A 19,000-nucleotide genomic window follows, 5' to 3' on the forward strand; every position below is an offset into this window, starting at 1 on the left:
TCACTGCTGTAGCGCCTCCTGCCGGTCAGTCTGGGAATTAGCTCAGCAGCGCCCTCCTCTGGTCGGTTTCTCTCCTGCCCTTACCTGCACCTCTGCAGTCCCTTTATCTTCACCAGTTCAGACCCCACATCCCTCCCAGACACCGGTGCCCCTTACCTTGGGTTGCTGCTCCATTGCAGTATCCCCACACTCTGGGTCTCCCCTCCCAGGGGAACCCCAAACCCCTATACCCACCTTATACCTCAGTGGCTACTGCCAGTCATCAGGGGCAAACGGCAGTCTGAAATGACCATTCATCACTGGCAAGGGGGTTGGACCTGCTGCCTTTTCTTGCCCTGTCTGCCTCCCTGCAGCCCTAGTACCTCCTCAAGCCTTCACTCAGGTGGAGCTGCAAATAGTCAATCAGCCTAGGCTCTGGTTCAGAGCAGGGCAGGAAACAAAGTCACTCAGCTCCAACCTTGTGCTCAGGTGGGGCTGCAACCAATGTCAGGTAACTCAGGCTTTCCTTCAGCTAGCCTGAGGGAGGGGGAGACTGCTACCCACCGCTTGGGTGGCAGGGGGGACGCAGGCCCTCCCACTCCATTGCATCCCAGCCCAGGGCCCTAAGGGTGGTGGAGGGGTCTGCCACCATGTCAGCGGGGATCCAAGTTGTAACATGCTGAATCACCTCTGCCAGCATTGCAGCCAGACAGGGGTCTACCACCCCTGGGCCACTTGCACTCTCCCCCTGCAAGGGTACCTGCTGGTCCACTGAGATAAGGTGATCAGTGGGGGCCTCAGTTGCCAGCAGAAGTTATGCCGGGGTTGGGCCAGTCGGCGGTCCAGGTCACCCATCTGTCTCCTGAGGGGTCGGGTGGTCTGGGCCAGTCATCTGTTTCTTGTGGGGCCAGGTCATCCAGGGGTCCGGGCCAGTCATCTGCACTCTGTGGGCTTGCTGCCATCTCCCAGCATAAGTGCTCAGGGGACATATCTGTTCCCTCCAGTGGCTATTAGAGTTGATGGATGTACTAAGTACCTTTCTTTCAAGCTAAATGGAAGAGGAATTAAATACCCCTTAATGTAGTGATAGATGTAAACAATAGACAGCCACTGCCTGAGGCAATGGGCCATACTGAACAGAAGCTAAACTATGTGGACTGAGGGGTTTCCCTGGGACTGATTGTGAAACACAGTGGTTTGGCGATTGATTGGTTGCAGTTGTGTGTATGAGAGGCTGAAAGCAGGAGAAACAGGTGTGAGCAGGGCCCCTGGGGAGGAAGCCAAGAGACAGGGCTTCTTTTGGGCTAGAAGGGTAGACTTGGATTTCTGAGTGAAAACTACCTGCTATTAGGTCCTACCGTGTTCAGGGAAACAGGACTTTGTGTACATTGTATGTGAATAAACAGGATTGCTCTGAAGAAATACCTGACTTCTCTCATCAATTTCTCCTCTTAAGAAAAACAACCCAGCAAGGCCCCAAGTATTGGCTAGCAAAGGGGTAACAGTCATATTAGTAGTGACTAATGGAGAACGATTTTCCTTTGGCTCAAATGATAGAGGTCTGTGTTTCTAAAACAGGAGGCTCTACCATCTATATCTTCCTTGCACCTCCACATCTGTATGGGCAGTTTAATTGGCAACCTTGATTTCGGTATACACATGGCCATGAATTTATTTCAGTTATCCTCTATATAATCAAAGTTGACTTGCAAACTTTCTGGATGAAAGATGCTGCAGCACTGTAAATTATAACCTGGAAGCAAATGAGATTAAAATTGGCTGGAACTCTCCAAGGGCCAGTTGTGCAGATTCTACAAACTGGACCTTACAGATCTGTTCACATACATTGGCAACAGACTAACACCTGACCGTTTGCTTGAAGTTTCAACTCTATAACTTTAATTTCTAAGGGGAGCTCCCCTGCCTTCTCTCTTGCTGCTTCTCGAGGCCCCAGCCAAACTCCTAACTTAACCTTTGCTGTCTTATCATTTTATATGTGTTTTCAGGAGGTGTTGGATGGCTGCTTCATGTGTCTTCAGAGGGGACTTCCAGGTAGGGACACACTGTTATACTGCAAACCCATCTGGGTCTTTCTGATGACAGGAAACACCTGCCCCCAGCCATATAGGAAAGGGGGAATAGGAAAACACTTCCATTCCAGCAGCTTCTATAAAAGCAGCAGTCAGATAGTGCATCACATTGTATGTGGCTACAGAACCAACTGGTTTAAAAATGTTGACAGTATTGGACTTTTAAACTTAAATACAGTGCTTAATCTGTAATGAAAGAGGTGCTGGGACTCGAGCAATGTTTTTACTTTCGTAACTGATGCAGCAAGGCAGAGGTGCCAGGGCTGTGAACTGCCCAAGCCTAGAAGTGCTGGGGCTCAGCCCTGGCACAAATGAAGCACTGCTTAACTAGGGGCTGTGTTGATATCACAGACACCCCGACTAAGGAAGAGATCATTCAAGCCATCAAATCCTTAAAAAATGGGAAAGCTCCTGGCAAGGATAACTTGAATGCAGAATTGTTCAAGGTAAATCCAGATTTAGCAGCATCTATCCTGGCCCCTCTATTTACATCAGTCTGGGAAAGGGAAAAAGTGCCAGGTGAGTGGACCAATGGGGTTATAGTGAAGTTACCAAAGAAAGGAGCTCTCAGTGATTGTAATAACTGGCGTGGTATCTCACTTTTATCTGTGCCGAGCAAAGTCTTGTATAAGATCATAGTCCAGATATGTTGATAGCATTCTCAGAAAAGAGCAAGCAGGTTTTCAGAAAGGGCATGGATGCACAGACCAGATCTTAACTCGACGAAACATAATAGAACAATGCTTAGAATGGCAACAGCAGCTCTACATAAACTTCATAGACTTTGAGAAGGCTTTTGATAGCATTCACAGGACCAGCCTATGGTGCATTCTGCAGGCATATAGAATCCCTCTCCATATAATCAACATAATCAAAAGCTTCTATTTCAACTTTACATGCAGTGTTGATCACCATGAGCTCAGTTTTGAAGTCAAAACAGGAGTACATCAGGGGTGTGTCGTGTCTGCAATCCTCTTCAACACTGCCATTGACTAGGTAATGCAGTGTACAACAGAAGACATTCCAAGGGTACGTCTACACTTACCTCCGGGTCCGGCAGCAGGCAATCGATGTTCTGGGATCGATTTATTGCGTCTGGTCTAGACGCGGTCTAGAGCCGGTACTCCAGCTCGGCGAGAGGAGTACGCGGCATCGATGGGGGAGCCTCCCTGACGCGTCTGGACCCGCGGTAAGTTCAGACTAAGGTACTTCGAATTCAGCTACGTTATTAACATAGTTGAATTTGCGTACCTTAGTCCGAAGTGGGGGGTTAGTGTGGACCAGGCCCTAGAGGCATTAAATGGACACCCTTCTCATCCCTAGAAGACCTGGACTTCACAGATGATGTTGCTCTCCTGTCATATACCCAACACCATATAAAAGGAAAAACAACTTGACTCAATGCATTCAGCCAGCAAATTGAACTGAAAATCAATCACAATAAGACAGATAATATGACCTTTAATATTGCCTCGCCATCCTTGATAGAGGATTATGTTCTCACCAATGTAGAAACATTCACATACTTGGGCAGCACCATCAGCCAGGATGGTGGAACAAGCCAGGACATCCGGAACAAAATCGATAAAGCCAGGAACACCTTCAGGAGCTTAAATACAGTCTGAAATAATAAAAAATACAAAACCAAAACCAAACTCAAGATTTATCAGAGCTGCGTACTTTCAACATTACTTTACAGTACAGAATGCTGGGGAATGACAATGTATGACATGTCCAAACTGTCTTCATTCCATACAACCTGCCTCAGAAAAATCCTCTGTATCTTTTGGCCCAGAACAATCTCAAACCAAGATCTATTGACACAGTGCAATCAAGAGGATATGAGCACCATCATTGCCAGGAGGCACTGGAGATGAATTGGCCATGTGCTTTGGATGGAAACTGATTCCATTACCAGAGTAGCAATATGATGGACACCTGAAGGCAAGCGAAAATGAGGCCGCCCGAAAACAACATGGCGAAAAGCTGTGGAAACTGAGCTGAAAAACTTGGGGCACAGCTGGGAAACCATTGAAAGACTTGCCAGAAACAGACAGGCGTGGAGGAGCTTTGTCACTGCCCTAAACGCTAGAAGCGTAATGGTAACATGATGATGATGATGATAAATAGGGGCAGAATTGAGCTGTTAGTTTAAATCTCACCATTCTCTGAACTACAAAGTTAATTGCATAACTTTGCTGAATACAATAATTAGTCTTATCACATTTGTCTTTAATGGTTCCTCACAACAGATTAAAGACTGGTAATTTTCTTTTATGTGACATTATCAGTTTCCATTTTTGTTAAATCAAGTTTCTAGCCCTCAAAGTTGCAGAGAAAATCTTGAAAATATGAACGCTGAAGGCCCAGAAACCAGAAGACATTCCCCATCCCGCCCTTTAAATTGTGATTTTTAAGCCCCTTATGATTTTGGGGGCCTGACTCCTGATTTTTGAATGCTTGGGATTAGCAGTGGAGTTGTTTGTACATTTCCCATTTAGGTCCATGATCATATAGCTGGTAGGTGTGAGCACACCCCTGCATTAGCCTGGAGCCCTGTTAAAGTCATTGAGGCTCCGCAATGGTGCAAGAGTTCACCCACTTGAAATGTTGCAGAATCAGGACTTTAAACTCTTGATAACAGACATGCACTATGTCTAGAAAGGCCCCTCCACATCTAGAGCTATATAAATAACATTATAATAATTGTTGATTGATACAGTACAATAGGATAAGCATTTGACAGGCCTTAAACTGTTTTTTTTTCCTCCTCTATGTTATCAGTTAGAAATGAAACTACTGTGAATCAAAGAAGACATGAAGGTGCAGAAAATACTCATCTTTCTGTTTCATTTGTATGCTGTAGTTTCAGGTAAGTTTTAGCTGTGTGTTCATGGAAATGATAAAGAAATTAAAGGCCTTTTTTTTCAAGAGGTGAATTACTTAAAAGGGACATTGTCAAGATAAAAATCATGGTAAAGAATCAGCTTAAGGCACTCAATTGATATGTCACTCAAAGCAAAATAAGGATGTCCTCATAAATGGATTGAATTGCAGCAAAGGAAACAAACTCGGCCGTGCTCTTTTCTCCTTTGATATATGAAGGCAGCTTGAAGCACAAGAAAGCAGCAATCTAAGAACAACAGAGTTTCTTGAGTAGGTAGGTCTTAGTATGCTGGGACTTTCTGTTCTGTTCTCCTCTGTAGGCTGCAGCCCTCGGAATACAACATTATGGTGTTATACCCTTGAGCAGGCGTGACGTTCCATTCAATAGGCGTGGTTAACATACAGTCACCCTAGTTTAAGTCAACGTTGATCCCAATTCCAAATATATCAATCAGACAATTGTAACAATTCTCTGATTATACTGACAGTATCAATTGTCAGCTATTCTACCCGATGTTGCTCCCCAGGTCTTCAGGGTAACAGCAGAGAGAGCACCCAGGAACTTTAGATCCAAAACAACAGGCTCCCTACCATCTGAGATAAAAGAACCTCAAGTAATGCTATGTTTAACTTATAAATGTTAGAACAATATAAAGGGCTATGGTTAATTAGCTAATGTTGGTACAGTGTACTGGAGCTGTAAAGCTCTGGAGTAACTCCTCGCTTAACGTTGTAGCTATGTTCCTGAAAAATGCTACTTTAAGCGAAAGGATGTTAAGCAAATCCAATTTCCTCATAAGACTTAATATATAGAGGGGGAGTTAGGTTCCAGGGAAATTTTTTTCGCCAGATAAAAGACACACACACACACACACACACATTCTCTCTCTCTCTCTAAGTTTTAAACAAACAATTTAATACTGTACACAGCAATGATGATTGTGAAGCTTGGTTGAGGTGGTGGAGTCAGGCCTGGTCTACACTGCGGGGGAGGGGGGGGAGGGGCGGAATTGATCTAAGTTACACAACTTCAGCAACGTGAATAAGTCGACGTACTTAGATCTACTTACCGCGGTGTCTTCACCATTGATCCAGTGGGTAATGTAGACAAGCCCTCAGAGGGTTGGATATTTCCCAGGGAATGCTTTGCTGCTAAATGATGAACTAGCACTCAGCTGAAACCTCAAGGGTTAATACATTGTTGTTAATGTAGCCTCACACTCTACAAGGCAGCACGAATGGAGGGAGGAGACACAATAGACACATGGCAGTGGCGGCAAACATTCCCTGCGGAAACTGAACGTGATGATGAACCCACGCTATCCCATTCAAGTGCACCACTCCGCCACTTTTCAAAGCGCGGAGGGATGCATGCGTGTGTGTATGTGCGCACGTGTGTGTGTGTGTGAGAGAGAGAGAGAGAGACGGAGACACAAACCTCGTGTGTGTGAGCAAGAGAGAGAGAGAGAGACGTATTGCTCCTTTAAGTACGCTGACCCAACTGTAAGTACCTTGCCTTTTTAAATAGATCAGCAAGTTGAGACAGCAGCTGCTGCCAGCAAGTTCCCTTCATCCTGAGCCTTGTCATGTCCCCCCTCCTCCCACTCTGTGGAGATGGGGTACAGGAGTGTGGGTAGAGGGACACCCTGACATTAGCACCCCTCTTCCCCCACCCTCGGCACAGCAAGTAAGTGCTCCCAGGAGGAGCACAGGGCAGTGTGGGGAGGGACAGCTGAACTGCCCGGCAATCGATAGCCTGCTGGGTGGCTGCTACACAGGGAACTTAGGGGAGCTGATGGTGGGGACTGCTGGTCCACCCTGGTTCCAAGACCCCACCAGCTAGCTCCAACCGGCTGCCCTTCCTGCAAGCAGTGGACAAAGCAGGCAACTGCCAAATGACGTTATAAGGGAGCCAGGGCCGGCTCTACTGTTTTTGCCGCCCCAAGCAGCACGCCGAATTGCCACCGCGGACAGCAGGGGCAGTCCATGTGCTGTTAGGGCGGCACGTGCGTTTCCACGGCGGTGGCAATTCGGCGGCAGCTTCTGTCTTCAGCCAGAAGACAGAAGCCGCCGAATTGCCCCCAGGGGCAACTGAACATAGAAACTGGAAGGCTTCCTGCTTGGAAGGCTGGTGCCTGGAGCCGGCTCTGAAGGGAGCATTGCACAACTTTAAACAAGCATGTTCCCTAATTGATCAGTGACGTAACAACGAAACAACGTTAACTGGGATGACGTTAAGAGAGGAGTTACTGTATATAAATCCCAATTATTAGTTTGGGCACTGGAAGGCTGCAGTCTAGAATGTCAGTGATGCAGAGTTGAGTATGTCTGAATGTGAGTGTCACGCATTAGAATACTGGTGTACTGGAGTAAGGATTATGTGACTGTCATCCCAGCCTCTCTGCTTCAGGGAGGTCTGAGGGTGACATGAAATTATAACAATGGGCATACGTTTAAACAAACAAACAAATGGTGGGAGATGTGCATCTGTTAGGGCCTGAAGATCAATTCAGCTGGACTGCAGTTGTAATTTTATTTGAGGGTGGAGCTGGGGGGAGGAAGTACATGGACTTACCTAATTTATTTTCAGTAACCCATTCAGAAATGTTCATGCACTTATAGTATGTGCACTGTGTTTTCAAGGTCCTGAAACTGGGCGATTTTCCGAAGATGTTATTCTTCCTTGCTTTTTTGAATCTGCGAAAGATGAAGTAATTTACTGGAAGAAAGGGAACAAAAATGTGCACAGCTACTACTATAAGAAGGATCAGCTAGAACATCAAGACTCTGAGTACAAGGGGAGAACATCCCTTTTTCATGAACAAATTCCCAATGGAAATGCCTCTTTGAAACTGAGTAACCTGAGCCTGAGTGATGAGGGCTCCTACAGCTGCTATGTGGGGACAAATCACGGTAAAACAGATGTGGAAGTCAGTCTGCATGTAACAGGTCAGGAGGATATTTAACATACCTGAACTGCACAGGTAGCAGATCTTATTCTCTTCTCTCTCACCTGAAATTGAAATACCTCACACCGGGTAGTAGCACCAATATCTTTCCAGTCTATCAGCACTAAAAGACAGCTCTATACTTCACTGTTGCATTTCAGCAGTAAATAGGGTGACCAGACAGCAAGTGTGAAAAATCGGGATGGGGGTGAGAGGTAATTGAAGCCTATATAAGAAAAAGACCCAAAAATCGGGACTGTCCTTATGAAAATCGGGACATCTGGTCACCCTAGCTGTAAAAGAAATAACCTAGTTCTAGCAGAGGATGAAAAGCTACAGTGCAGTCATTTGAGGTTAAAATCACTGCAGGTCTGCGGGATGCAATTGGGTAGCGGGTGAACTTAAATAGTAAGTGTGGAGGGTAGATTCTCACTGAAGTTTGGAAACTGATGATTGATAATGGGGCAAATGCAACTCTGTAGTCTGAACTAAACACAAATAATTGGATTTGGCTTCTGTGTTCTGCAGATTCTCTCCTATATTATTCCAGAAAACCAATCACACCAAGTTAAGCCGAATGTTGAAAGTACCAGACTTTTTTTTTTTGTCTTTACAGTTTCCCCCTCTTATGCAATGGAATATGAAAAACGAGACACAGAGAGACTGTTGAAATGTCTTGCCTTTCGTATTTATCCTGAGCCAAACATAACATGGGCATACAACAGTACATCTATGCAAAACACAAAAATGGAAGTAACCCAGGATGGCCCTCTCTATTTAGTTAGAAGTGAGCAGATCATTACAAACAAAGTTTCTTCTTACCAGTGTCACGTTCAATTTCACAACCAAAATTGGACTGCTGAATGGAAAATGGAAGGTAGGACTGAACTATTCTCCATCCCTTAAACATATATAGCCCATGACAGTTGAGCCATAATGAGTGCATGCATTTACATTGTGCTGAATTGGTAGAGAGACAATAGTTAAGGTTACATAACCTTCCATAGAACTCCGCTGATTATAAAACCAGCTAGGCTGAGATGAGTGAAAACCCCTCAACATTCACCCCCAAATTTCAGAACTGTGAAATGCATTTATTTCGAGTGTGGCAGCTTCATGCTTAGGTTTTGACCATGTTGGTTTTCCACCTCCCAAGTTGCACAACAATGAATTTCGAACTTCGAATTTCGAACTATTTCAAACTCACAGAGGTTTCCTCCATAGGTTTGTGAACCTTATGACCCTGGCTGGAGTTTTTAAACACAACCATAATGTGGTTTGGACTGTCATTGCAAACCTATCACACAGCATCACCCAAGAGTAAGACTTGCCTATAGCCAACTCTAAATGGCTGTGGTTCGGCTTGTGTCCATTTAATACACTGGGGCAGCTAACTTTGTTTAGTGCACATATTAATTTTATATTACAGTAGCACTCAATAGCCTCAATCTGGATTTGGGATCCATTGTACTTATTACCGTAAAGATCACTTAGTAAGAGATGCTCCCTTTTTTTTTTTAAATTGTCCCAATCCATCCCCGACCTCTTTCTCTCCCATTGTCCAGGTGACCCAGCCAGACATTACCTGTGGCTAATGTAAAGCATTCTCCTTTCACCCTGCCTGCTCTGCACAAGTAGCAGCGGGGGGGGGGGGGAGAGAACTGTTCCTCATCTATTGTTCTAGTTACCAATCTGTCCATCCCCTATTGCTTATTTGAGTCTATTCACTACCATTTGTTTTCCCTGTCTTCTTTCTGCCCCCCGCCCTTTCCCCAGATCACATCTTCTCACCTCTATCCAAACCCAAAGGGCCTGAGGGGGAGGGGAGTGGAGCAGCAGCCAAACAGATTGTCCAGATTCAAATAACAAAATACACTTGGGCAGAAAATAGATGGTGTCACTCCATAAGGAAAAACAGAGCCACTGAAATTTAGCTCTCCCCTATGGTCCATTTACTCCTGCTGCATCGGGCTTTTTTTGCATTCCCTAGAAATCCATTTCAGCAAATAACCATTGCTTTCCCAAGGCTCTTATCTCTTAAGAAATATTTCTTAATTGAGGCAACAGCAATGAAAGAGCAAAGTTTCCTGTCAGATCTGCAAGATTGACCTTGACTCCACTACTCTGCGCTCCCTACAGCTCATGCACAGAACTCATAGTTCTCAATCCACTATGCACTCCGCAGAGCAGAATTTTGTTCTGAATGTGTGTACTGTAGCATATTAACGTAGCTCATTAATGGAATCCCACATCTTAAAGGTCACATGGTGCTGAGTGTTATAAATGCCTCACATTGGCTAGAATTTGTCCTTACTAACAGCAAGTGAAATTCAAAAGGGTTAGGGGATTGGTCTGGATAAGCATCCAGATTTCTGGCTGCTTACCTGAACCTTTTGAGATCATGTAGCCTTCTGCTAGCCAGGCAAGAGGCAATGTGGAGTGCAGTTTTTTCCCCCCTGTTGGCCCTCAGAGTCACTCTCCATATCCCCTCATGTCAGCTACATCTACACTATGAGCTGGAGGTGCGAGTCCCAACTTGTGAAGACATACTTGTACTAGCTCTCATCGGAGCTAGCCAACTAAAAATAGTAGTGTAGCTGCAGTAGCACAGGCAATGATGACATGGGCTAGCTGCCCCAAGTACGTACTCAGGGATCAGGTGGGTTTGTAGCCTGTGTTGCTGTAGCCCATGCTATCATGGTTACGCTACTATTTTTAGCATGCTAATGTAAATGTGTGTACACAAGCTGGGAATCGTGCCCCTTGCTCATCATGTAGACTTTGTCCCACACACCAAGCATGCTAATGTAGTGTAGAAATGTTATGGCTCCCTGCCCCAATACAAGTTGCCAACCGTCCCTCTTCATTCGTTTGTGCCTATTGAGGTGAGTCACTATTCTCAGTCATAAACTCTACACCTAGCACTTGCAATATTTCATCCCAAGGCACTGTGAATTTGTGTGAGTATATGAGAATTTCTGTCCTACTTAATATCTTCCTTTGATCACTACTAATCTGTAAGTATCCTTTAGGAAGCCTTTCCCCCCCCGTTAAATAAAAGAAAAAAAACAGTAACACTCTCTGAATGTTAATATTTTTTTCCTCTCCTAATCCTTATAGTTGAGGACTCTGTTCCACCACTGTTGTTTACTTTAGGAGCTGTACTAGATTTTATTTTAGGCAATTAACTAAGATGAAATGTTAGGCACCAAACAATTGTGGTGTCCAGATATTTTTCTCCCTTAAAGATAAAAAAAAAAGAAAAAAAGAAAAAAAAGAAAATGATATCTAAATTTAATTTCATATTTTAAACTAGTACATTAATAATGAACTTTATTTAGAACCTGTGTTCTAAAAACCTTAGATCTTTAACCAAAAATAAATGGAGTCTAATTTTGCACCTTTTATGCTCTTTAATTTTTGGACTTCATGCAGCTTAGAGAGTAAAAATAAACTAGGTGGTGCCTTTTGTTTGCATAAGAGTCAGAAAGCAAAGCTAACACAAGATTACAGAGTTAGTAGGAGTGACTCAATAGGGAAATGTTCACATCTAAGAAAAAACCCTCTTTGCATTGGCAAAAACAAAAACTCATTTAATATAAAGCAGTTGCCACCTCTCCACCGTCACCCCTTTTTGTTTGTTTGCTTAAACCAACTACTAAGGGTATGGCTACACTACGGGATTAATCCAAATTTATATAATTTGAATTTTGGAAACAGATTGTATAAAGTCGAATGTATGCGGCCACACTAAGCACATTAATTCGGTGGTGTGCGTCCATGTACCGGGGCTAGCGTCGATTTCTGGAGCACTGCACTGTGGGTAGCTATCCCATAGCTATCTCATAGTTCCCGCAGTCTCCTCCACCCATTGGAATTCTGGGTTGAGATCCCAATGCCTGATGGGGCCAAAAACATTGTCGCGGGTGGTTCTGGGTATATCTTCCCCCCTCTCCAGGGAAGCAATGGCAGACAACCGTTTCGTGCCTTTTTCCTGGGTGAATAGTGCAGACGCCATACCATGGCAAGCATGGAGCCCGCTCAGCTCAAGACAGCAGTCATGAACATTGTAAACACCTCGCGCGTTATCGTGAAGTTTATGCTGAACCAGAACTTGCAAAACCAGGCGGCGAGGAGTAGGCTACGGCAGCGAGAGTGATGAGGATACGGACATGGAATTCTCTCAAACCGCGGGACCCGGTGCTTTGGAGATCATGGTGTTAATGGGGCAGGTTATAGCCGTGGAACGCTGTTTCTGGGCCTGGGAAACAAGCACAGACTGGTGGGACCACATTGTGTTGCAGGTGTGGGACAATTTCCAGTGGCTGCGAAACTTTCGCATGCGTAAGGGCACTTTCATGGAACTTTGTGACTTGCTTTCCCCTGCCCTGAAGCGCCAGAATACCAAGATGAGAGCAGCCCTCACAGTTGAGAAGCGAGTGGCGATAGCCCTGTGGAAGCTTGCAACGCCAGACAGCTACCGGTCACTCGGGAATCAATTTGGAGTGGGCAAATCTACTGTGGGGGCTGCTGTGATGCAAGTAGCCAAAGCAATCACTGAGGTGCTGCTACGAAAGGTAGTGACTCTGGGAAATGTGCAGGTCATACTGGATGGCTTTGCTGCAATGGGATTCCCTAACTGTGGTGGGAACCCATATCCCTATCTTGGCACTGGAGCTCCAGGGTACCCAGTACATAAACCGCAAGGGGTACTTTTCAATGGTGCTGCAAGCACTTGTGGATCACAAGGGACGTTTCACCAACATCAACATGGGCTGGCCGGGAAGGGTTCATGACGCTCGCGTCTTCAGGAACACTAATCTGTTTAAACGGCTGCAGCAAGGGACGTACCTCCCGGACCAGAAAATAACCGTTGGGGATGTTGAAATGCCAATAGTTATTCTTGGGGACCCAGCCTACCCCTTAATGCCATGGCTCATGAAGCCGTACACAGGCAGCCTGGAGAGGAGTCAGGAGCTGTTCAACTACAGGCTGAGCAAGTGCAGAATGGTGGTAGAATGTGCATTTGGCCGTTTAAAAGGTCGCTGGCGATCGTTACTGACTCGCTCAGACCTCAGCCAAACCAATCTCCCCATTGTTATTTCTGCTTGCTGTGTGCTCCACAATCTCTGTGAAAGTAAGGGGAAGACCTTTATGGCGGGGTGGGAGGCTGAGGCAAATCGCCTGGCTGCTGATTACACGCAGCCAGACACCAGGGCGATTAGAAGAGCACACCAGGAAGCGCTGTGCATCAGAGAAGCTTTGAAAACCAGTTTCATGACTGGCCAGGCTACAGTGTGAAATTTCTGTTTGTTTCTCCTTCATGAAAACCCCGCCCCTTTATTGACTCATTCTCTGTAAGGAACCCACCCTCCCCCTTCCCCCAGCTTGCTTTCAAAGGAAATAAAGTCACTATCATTTAAAAATCATGTATTCTTTATTAATTGATTATAAACATAGGGAGAGAACTGACAAGGTAATCTGGGTGAGGTTTGGGAGGAGGATAGGAGGGAAGTAAAAGGCCACTGAAAAAATTCAGTATAATGACAGCCTTTTGGTTGGGCTGTCCACTGGGGTGGAGTGGGAGGGTGCATGGAGCCTCCCGCTTCCCCCTCCCCCCCCGTGTTCTTACACATCCGGATGAGGAGGCTATGGAACATGGTGAGGGGGGAGGGAGGTTATACAGCAGCTGCAGCGACAGTCTGTTATCCTGCTGCCGTTCCTGAAGCTCCACCAGATGCCGGAGCATGTCCGTTTGATCACGCAGCAGCCCCAGCGTTGCAGCCTGCCACCTCTCATCTCGAGCATCCCTCATGACCTCACGTTCACTGGAATCTTTTCTAAATTTAGCTACCATGTCCTTCCACTCATTCAAATGAGCTCTTTCATTGCGGGTGCATTCCATTATTTCCATGAACATCTCGTCTCGCGTCCTCTTTCTCCATCGCATTATCTGAGATAGCCTTCGGGACGGAGGAGGGAGGCTTGAAAAATTTGCAGCTGCTGGAGGGAGGGTTGAAAAAAAGGAGAACAGTTTTTAAAATGATACATTTTACAGAACAATGCTTATACTCTTTCATGGTGAACAACACTATTCACATTACACAGCGCATGTGATTTCAGTACAAGGTCGCATTTTCCATCTTAATATTGTGTGCCTGTGGCTTTGGTGTTAGAGATCACAGACGCAGGTCCAGGCAACAGAATTCAGCTTGCATGCGGCCATGCTAAGCCATTGTCTTTCAGCTTCTGCGCCCTCCTTTCCCACATACCAAGCAAAGCACGTTGACTGCTGCGGTTTTCCTGTTAACCTTCAGCAGCAGAAAACAAACTAACCCCCCCCCCCATCCAATTCTCTGGGATGATCGCTTTATCCCTCCCCGCACCGCGTGGCTGGTATCAGGGAAGATCCCTGCAGAAACCAAATTAACCCGCCCACTGCTCCCTCCCGCCATGAATTATCTGGGATGATCGCTGTACCCCTCCCCCCACCGCGTGGCTGGTAACAGGGAAGATCCCTGTTAGCCAAACACGAAAAGCTCAGGGCTAATTCCCCCCCGCCCTGCGCTTGGCTAACTGCAGGGAAGGATTTCTTTTCAGCCACAGGCAAACAGCCCAGTAGGAATGGCCACCTCTGTCCCCTTAATTAAATTCCCGTATTTCAACCAGGTTACCATGAGCGATATCACTCTCCTGAGGATTACACAGCAAGATAAAGAACGGATGTTGCTTGAATGCCAGCAAACACCGGGACCATATGCTGCCAGGCTTTGTAATGCAATGATACCAGATTACTTGCTGCAAGCATAGCGTGGTCAAGTGTCCTACCATGGAGGATAGAATAAGGCTGCACTGCCCAGAAACTTTGTGGCAAGGCTTTTGGAGTACCTCCAGGAGAGCTTCATGGAGATGTCCCTGGAGGATTTCCGCTCCATCCCCAGACACGTTAACAGACTTTTCCAGGAGCTGTACTGGCCGCGAATGCATCCCCAGTCCTCAGGGCAAAGTAATCATTAAAAAATGCTTGCATTTAAAACAAGTTTTATATTTTTTTAAAAGGTAAACTCACCTGAGGTCCCTTCAATGGGGTCATGGTCTTGGATATTGGCTTGGGAGGGTACTTCAGTCAGGCTGAGAAAAAGATCCTGGCTGTTGGGGAGAACGGAGTGCTGGGTGCTCTCCGCAAGCTCGTCATCCTCCTCCTCCTCTTCCCTGTCTGCAGAATCCTCAGGTGTAGCTGATGAGATTATCCCCACCTCGGAATCCACGGTCAGAGGTGGGGTAGTGGTGGCGGCCCCCCCTAGAACTGCATGCAGCTCGGCGTAGAAGCGGCATGTCCGCGGCTCTGACCCGGAGCGACTGTTTGCCTCTTTTGTTTTTTGATAGACTTGTCTGAGCTCCTTGACTTTCACGTGGCACTGATCTGAGTCCATCTCTCCATCATGCCCTTGGAGATTTTTTCAAAAGTTTTGGCATTTCGTCTTTTCGAACGAAGTTCTGCGAGCACTGAATCCTCTCCCCATATAGCGATCAGATCCAGTACCTCCCGTACGGTCCATGCTGGTGCTCTTTTTCGATTATCGGCCTACATGGTTACCTATGCTGATGAGCTGAGCTATCTGTGGTCACCTGTGCTCTCCACGCTGGGCAAACAGGAAATGAAATTCAAATGTTCGCGGGGCTTTTCCTGTCTACCTGGCCAGTGCATCCGAGTTCAGATTGCTGTCCAGAGCGGTCACAATGGTGCATTGTGGGACAGCTCCCGGAGGCCAATACCATCGAATTGCGGCCATACTAACCATAATTCGAAATGACAATATCGATTTTGGCGCTACCCCCCTCGTCGGGGAGGAGTACAGAAATCGATTTAAAGAGCCCTTCATTTCTAAATAAATGGCTTCGTTGTGTGGACGGGTGCAGGGTTAATTTGATTTAACGCTGCTAAATCCAAATTAAAGTCATAGTGTAGACCAGGCCTAAGGCTAAACAACAGTGTCTGAAATGACTCTTTCAAGTAGTGGTTTCTGCAATTGGATGTCTTGCGAGGCTTATAGGGAAGTATCAGTACAATTATATCAAAAGATTGCTTCAAAAATAGTGCACAAAAAGTCTGAGCATCCTTTACTTGCTCAAACCATTGCTTTCCCATTAATTGTTGCTTTTTAAATTGTATATTTCAGATCCGTTTTTTAAAAAGGAAGGAGATAATGTTTCAATTCCATGTGAATTTATGGCTGAAGGGTCTCCATATGCTAAAGACTTCATAGTTACTTGGACAATAATCAGAACTGCATCTACCTTGGTTTTGGCATCCTCCGACAACTCATCACAACCCCCTGTACAGTTTAAACCTCGATTCTCTTGGGAGAAAATCAATGAACAGAACTACTCAGTAATCTTAAGGGATCTTACTCCGGCAGACAGTGGAGAATACATGTGCAATATTTCAACACCTCACTATACACAACTCACTGTAAGAATTTTGCAAGTTGAGGGTAAGTTGCCGCAATTTCTACACTGCAGGTTGGGGAGAAAAAGGTCAATTCAAATCTGCAAAATGTCAGGAAAAATGACCTCAAGTCCTCTGAGAGACACAAGTTGAAGTTAATTTAACCATAAATTCCTTTATTGAACCAAAGACCTAATGGTATTTATACAATTGCTCTAAACGTGCCTACAAAGCTGTTTACTACATCCAAACAGTAACAAAACATTTATAGGCATTTGATCAAGATAGTTACAAATTGGCTAACCCCAGGGGTGTTTAGACCCATACTGGTTGGCTCCAACTTGGTCAGACAGGTATTAACAATGCACCCTTTAAGAGTTTACTCTTTTATTCCCTTTAACAAACAAGTGATGGCATTATCAATGGTCAGATCTTAGCTAAGGTCAGATGGAGTTTCGTCTATAGCCAATTCTTTACTGCACCTGGTACCCAATTAATTATATTTTATTTCTATTATTTTAGGCCAAACCTTAAATAAGTTAACACTGGTATTTTGAAGGGTTGCTACAAGTGTAATACGATTACTCTTCTTTATTATGGTATCATTCTTTTTGGTTCCATGCTTTGGGCCAATTGTTCATGCTAATATCCCAACTCATTTTAAAATCATAGTTCATCTAAATCTAGTGTGGGCCTATATTCCTACAGAGTAGGGCCGGCTCTGGCTTTTTTGCCACCCCAAGCCAAAAAAAAAACAACCACAAAAACCTGCGGTGCCGCCGGAGCCAGGGTGCAGGGGGACTCCCTGCACTGGTGCCCCCGCTAGAGGGGGGGAGGGGGAGGGAGCGGGGGGAGAGAGAGAAGAGGGGCGGCCAGGGCTTTAGTGGGGCACTGCCACGCGGCCCCAACCGCTGCACCACCTGCCAAGAGGGCTCCACGCCGCGGTCGGCTGGGAGGGAAGGACGCGGGCTGCCCTACCGGGCTTGCTGCAGGGTGCTCCCCTCCTCTGCGCCACTGCCCCCTACAGGGTGGCCAGAGCAGAACAACAACAACAACAAAAAAGCGGCCGAGGCACCCTAGGATTGGGCGGAATGCCACCTCGTACAATCTGCTGCCCCAAGCACCAGCTTGCTCGGCTGGTGCCTGGAGCCGGCCCTGCTACAGAGGTAGAATAATGTTGTAGTATTTTATTAGAGAAATATTGATCTGGATGAGAAAAAAGCAAGGTTAGACTTTTCTGAACATTGAGATTTATTTACTTGAGAGATTTGGAGATTTTTTTTTATATCAGTAGCTGATTTTGGACACAGCCTTGTGAGGTGCCAAGTGTTGACTTCAGCTGGAACTGAGAGTGCCCAGCAACTTGCAGGATCAGGCCCTAAATGCCGTCTGTTGATGGAGACATCTTGGCACCAACTGCCTTCAGACATATGGTAAACTCACAAACCGCACTCTACAATGCCAGCTGATAAAGAAAATTCACTGGACGTCAACACAGTTATTTTGTATTTTTTTCAATTTTATACCAAATAGAAGACATTTATTTAGACTTACAAAAGTGAATTTTTATATGCATTGCTAAACTTTATGAGACCTGTAGTGGATTTTTAGCTGTGAGACCTCTTGGCTATATTTATCATTGTAGTGCTGGGGACTCAATGAATAGCTTATCCATCTCTTTCCAGTTCTCTCTCAGTGAAGGTCAAATAGTAAGTTAAATCTAGTATTCAGAATTTATAATGTAAACAATTGTTAGGGAATGTAATTTGTTGTTTGGAGTTTTTTCTCCATGCAGTACTTGAAAGCGAAAACAAACAAAAAAATCTCCTCTCAATCACAGCGTTTGAGAAGCATGGGCTGTTAAATGCAATTACTTAGACCGGAGCTGGTTTAGGGATCCCAGTTCAGTCTTAAGTAAAATGAGAACTTTAAAGTACCTCACTTGCTGAGTGGAGAGGGAAAAGGGAAGAGATACAGCTGAACGTAATGAAGGGTGATGGAGAAAGAAGCAGTAAATTTAAACTGTGCCCTATCTTCTCCAAGCTTGGTGCAGATCTGAGAACAGACAGTGTTGCTTCAAGTGTGTGTGTGTCTGTGAAAGTTTAAATAGTATAGAGCAAAGAAAACAGGAGGTTTGTTTGTTAGACAGGATTCCACACAATGCGAGTTCTAGCTTTGTCTTTGTGTCTCAGAGAGCACACCCTGTGTGAGGAGCAAAGGTTTTAATTTAGGGACAGGAAAGGATCGCGTTGTTCTATGGCATGTGTTAGCCAGGAGCTCAGACTAGATGATCTCATTGGTCGTTTCTGGCCTTGGCATAGGCGCCGACTCCGTGGGTGCTCCAGGGCTGGAGCACCCCCGGGGAAAAATTAGCAGGTGCTCAGCACCCACCGGAAGCCAAGCTCCCCCTGCCTTCTCCTCGCCTACTCCTCCTCCGAATGTGCCGTGTCCCCGCTCCTCCCCCTCCCTCCCAGCGCTTCCCATCACCTTGCTGCCTAACAGCTGTTTGGCGGTGCTTTGGACTTTCCGGGAGGGAGCAGGAGGATCAGGGAAGTGGCGCACTCAGGGGAGGAGGTGGAGAAGAGGCGGGGCAGGAACTTGGGGGAAAAGGGGGGAATGGGGGTGGAGACTTTGGGGAAGGGGTGGAA

General features: G+C 45.8%; 1 protein-coding gene across 4 annotated transcripts in view; it reads left to right on the forward strand.

Moving 5' to 3' along the window:
* Window positions 1-19,000, forward strand: part of HHLA2 (HERV-H LTR-associating 2) — a 34,978-nt gene that overhangs the window by 7,857 nt on the left and 8,121 nt on the right. For all 4 annotated transcript variants that reach the window (XM_054045511.1, XM_054045502.1, XM_054045528.1 and 1 more), the window contains exons 3-7: window positions 1,986-2,031; window positions 4,854-4,941; window positions 7,599-7,904; window positions 8,520-8,780; window positions 16,084-16,398. In XM_054045511.1, coding sequence (XP_053901486.1) covers window positions 4,887-4,941; window positions 7,599-7,904; window positions 8,520-8,780; window positions 16,084-16,398 — 937 coding nt within the window. In that variant the 5' untranslated portion in view covers window positions 1,986-2,031; window positions 4,854-4,886. The remainder of the gene's footprint in view (window positions 1-1,985; window positions 2,032-4,853; window positions 4,942-7,598; window positions 7,905-8,519; window positions 8,781-16,083; window positions 16,399-19,000) is intronic.

Source organism: Malaclemys terrapin, chromosome 1 (assembly GCF_027887155.1).
Source record: "Malaclemys terrapin pileata isolate rMalTer1 chromosome 1, rMalTer1.hap1, whole genome shotgun sequence".
In the NCBI taxonomy this organism is placed as follows: Eukaryota; Metazoa; Chordata; order Testudines; family Emydidae; genus Malaclemys; species Malaclemys terrapin.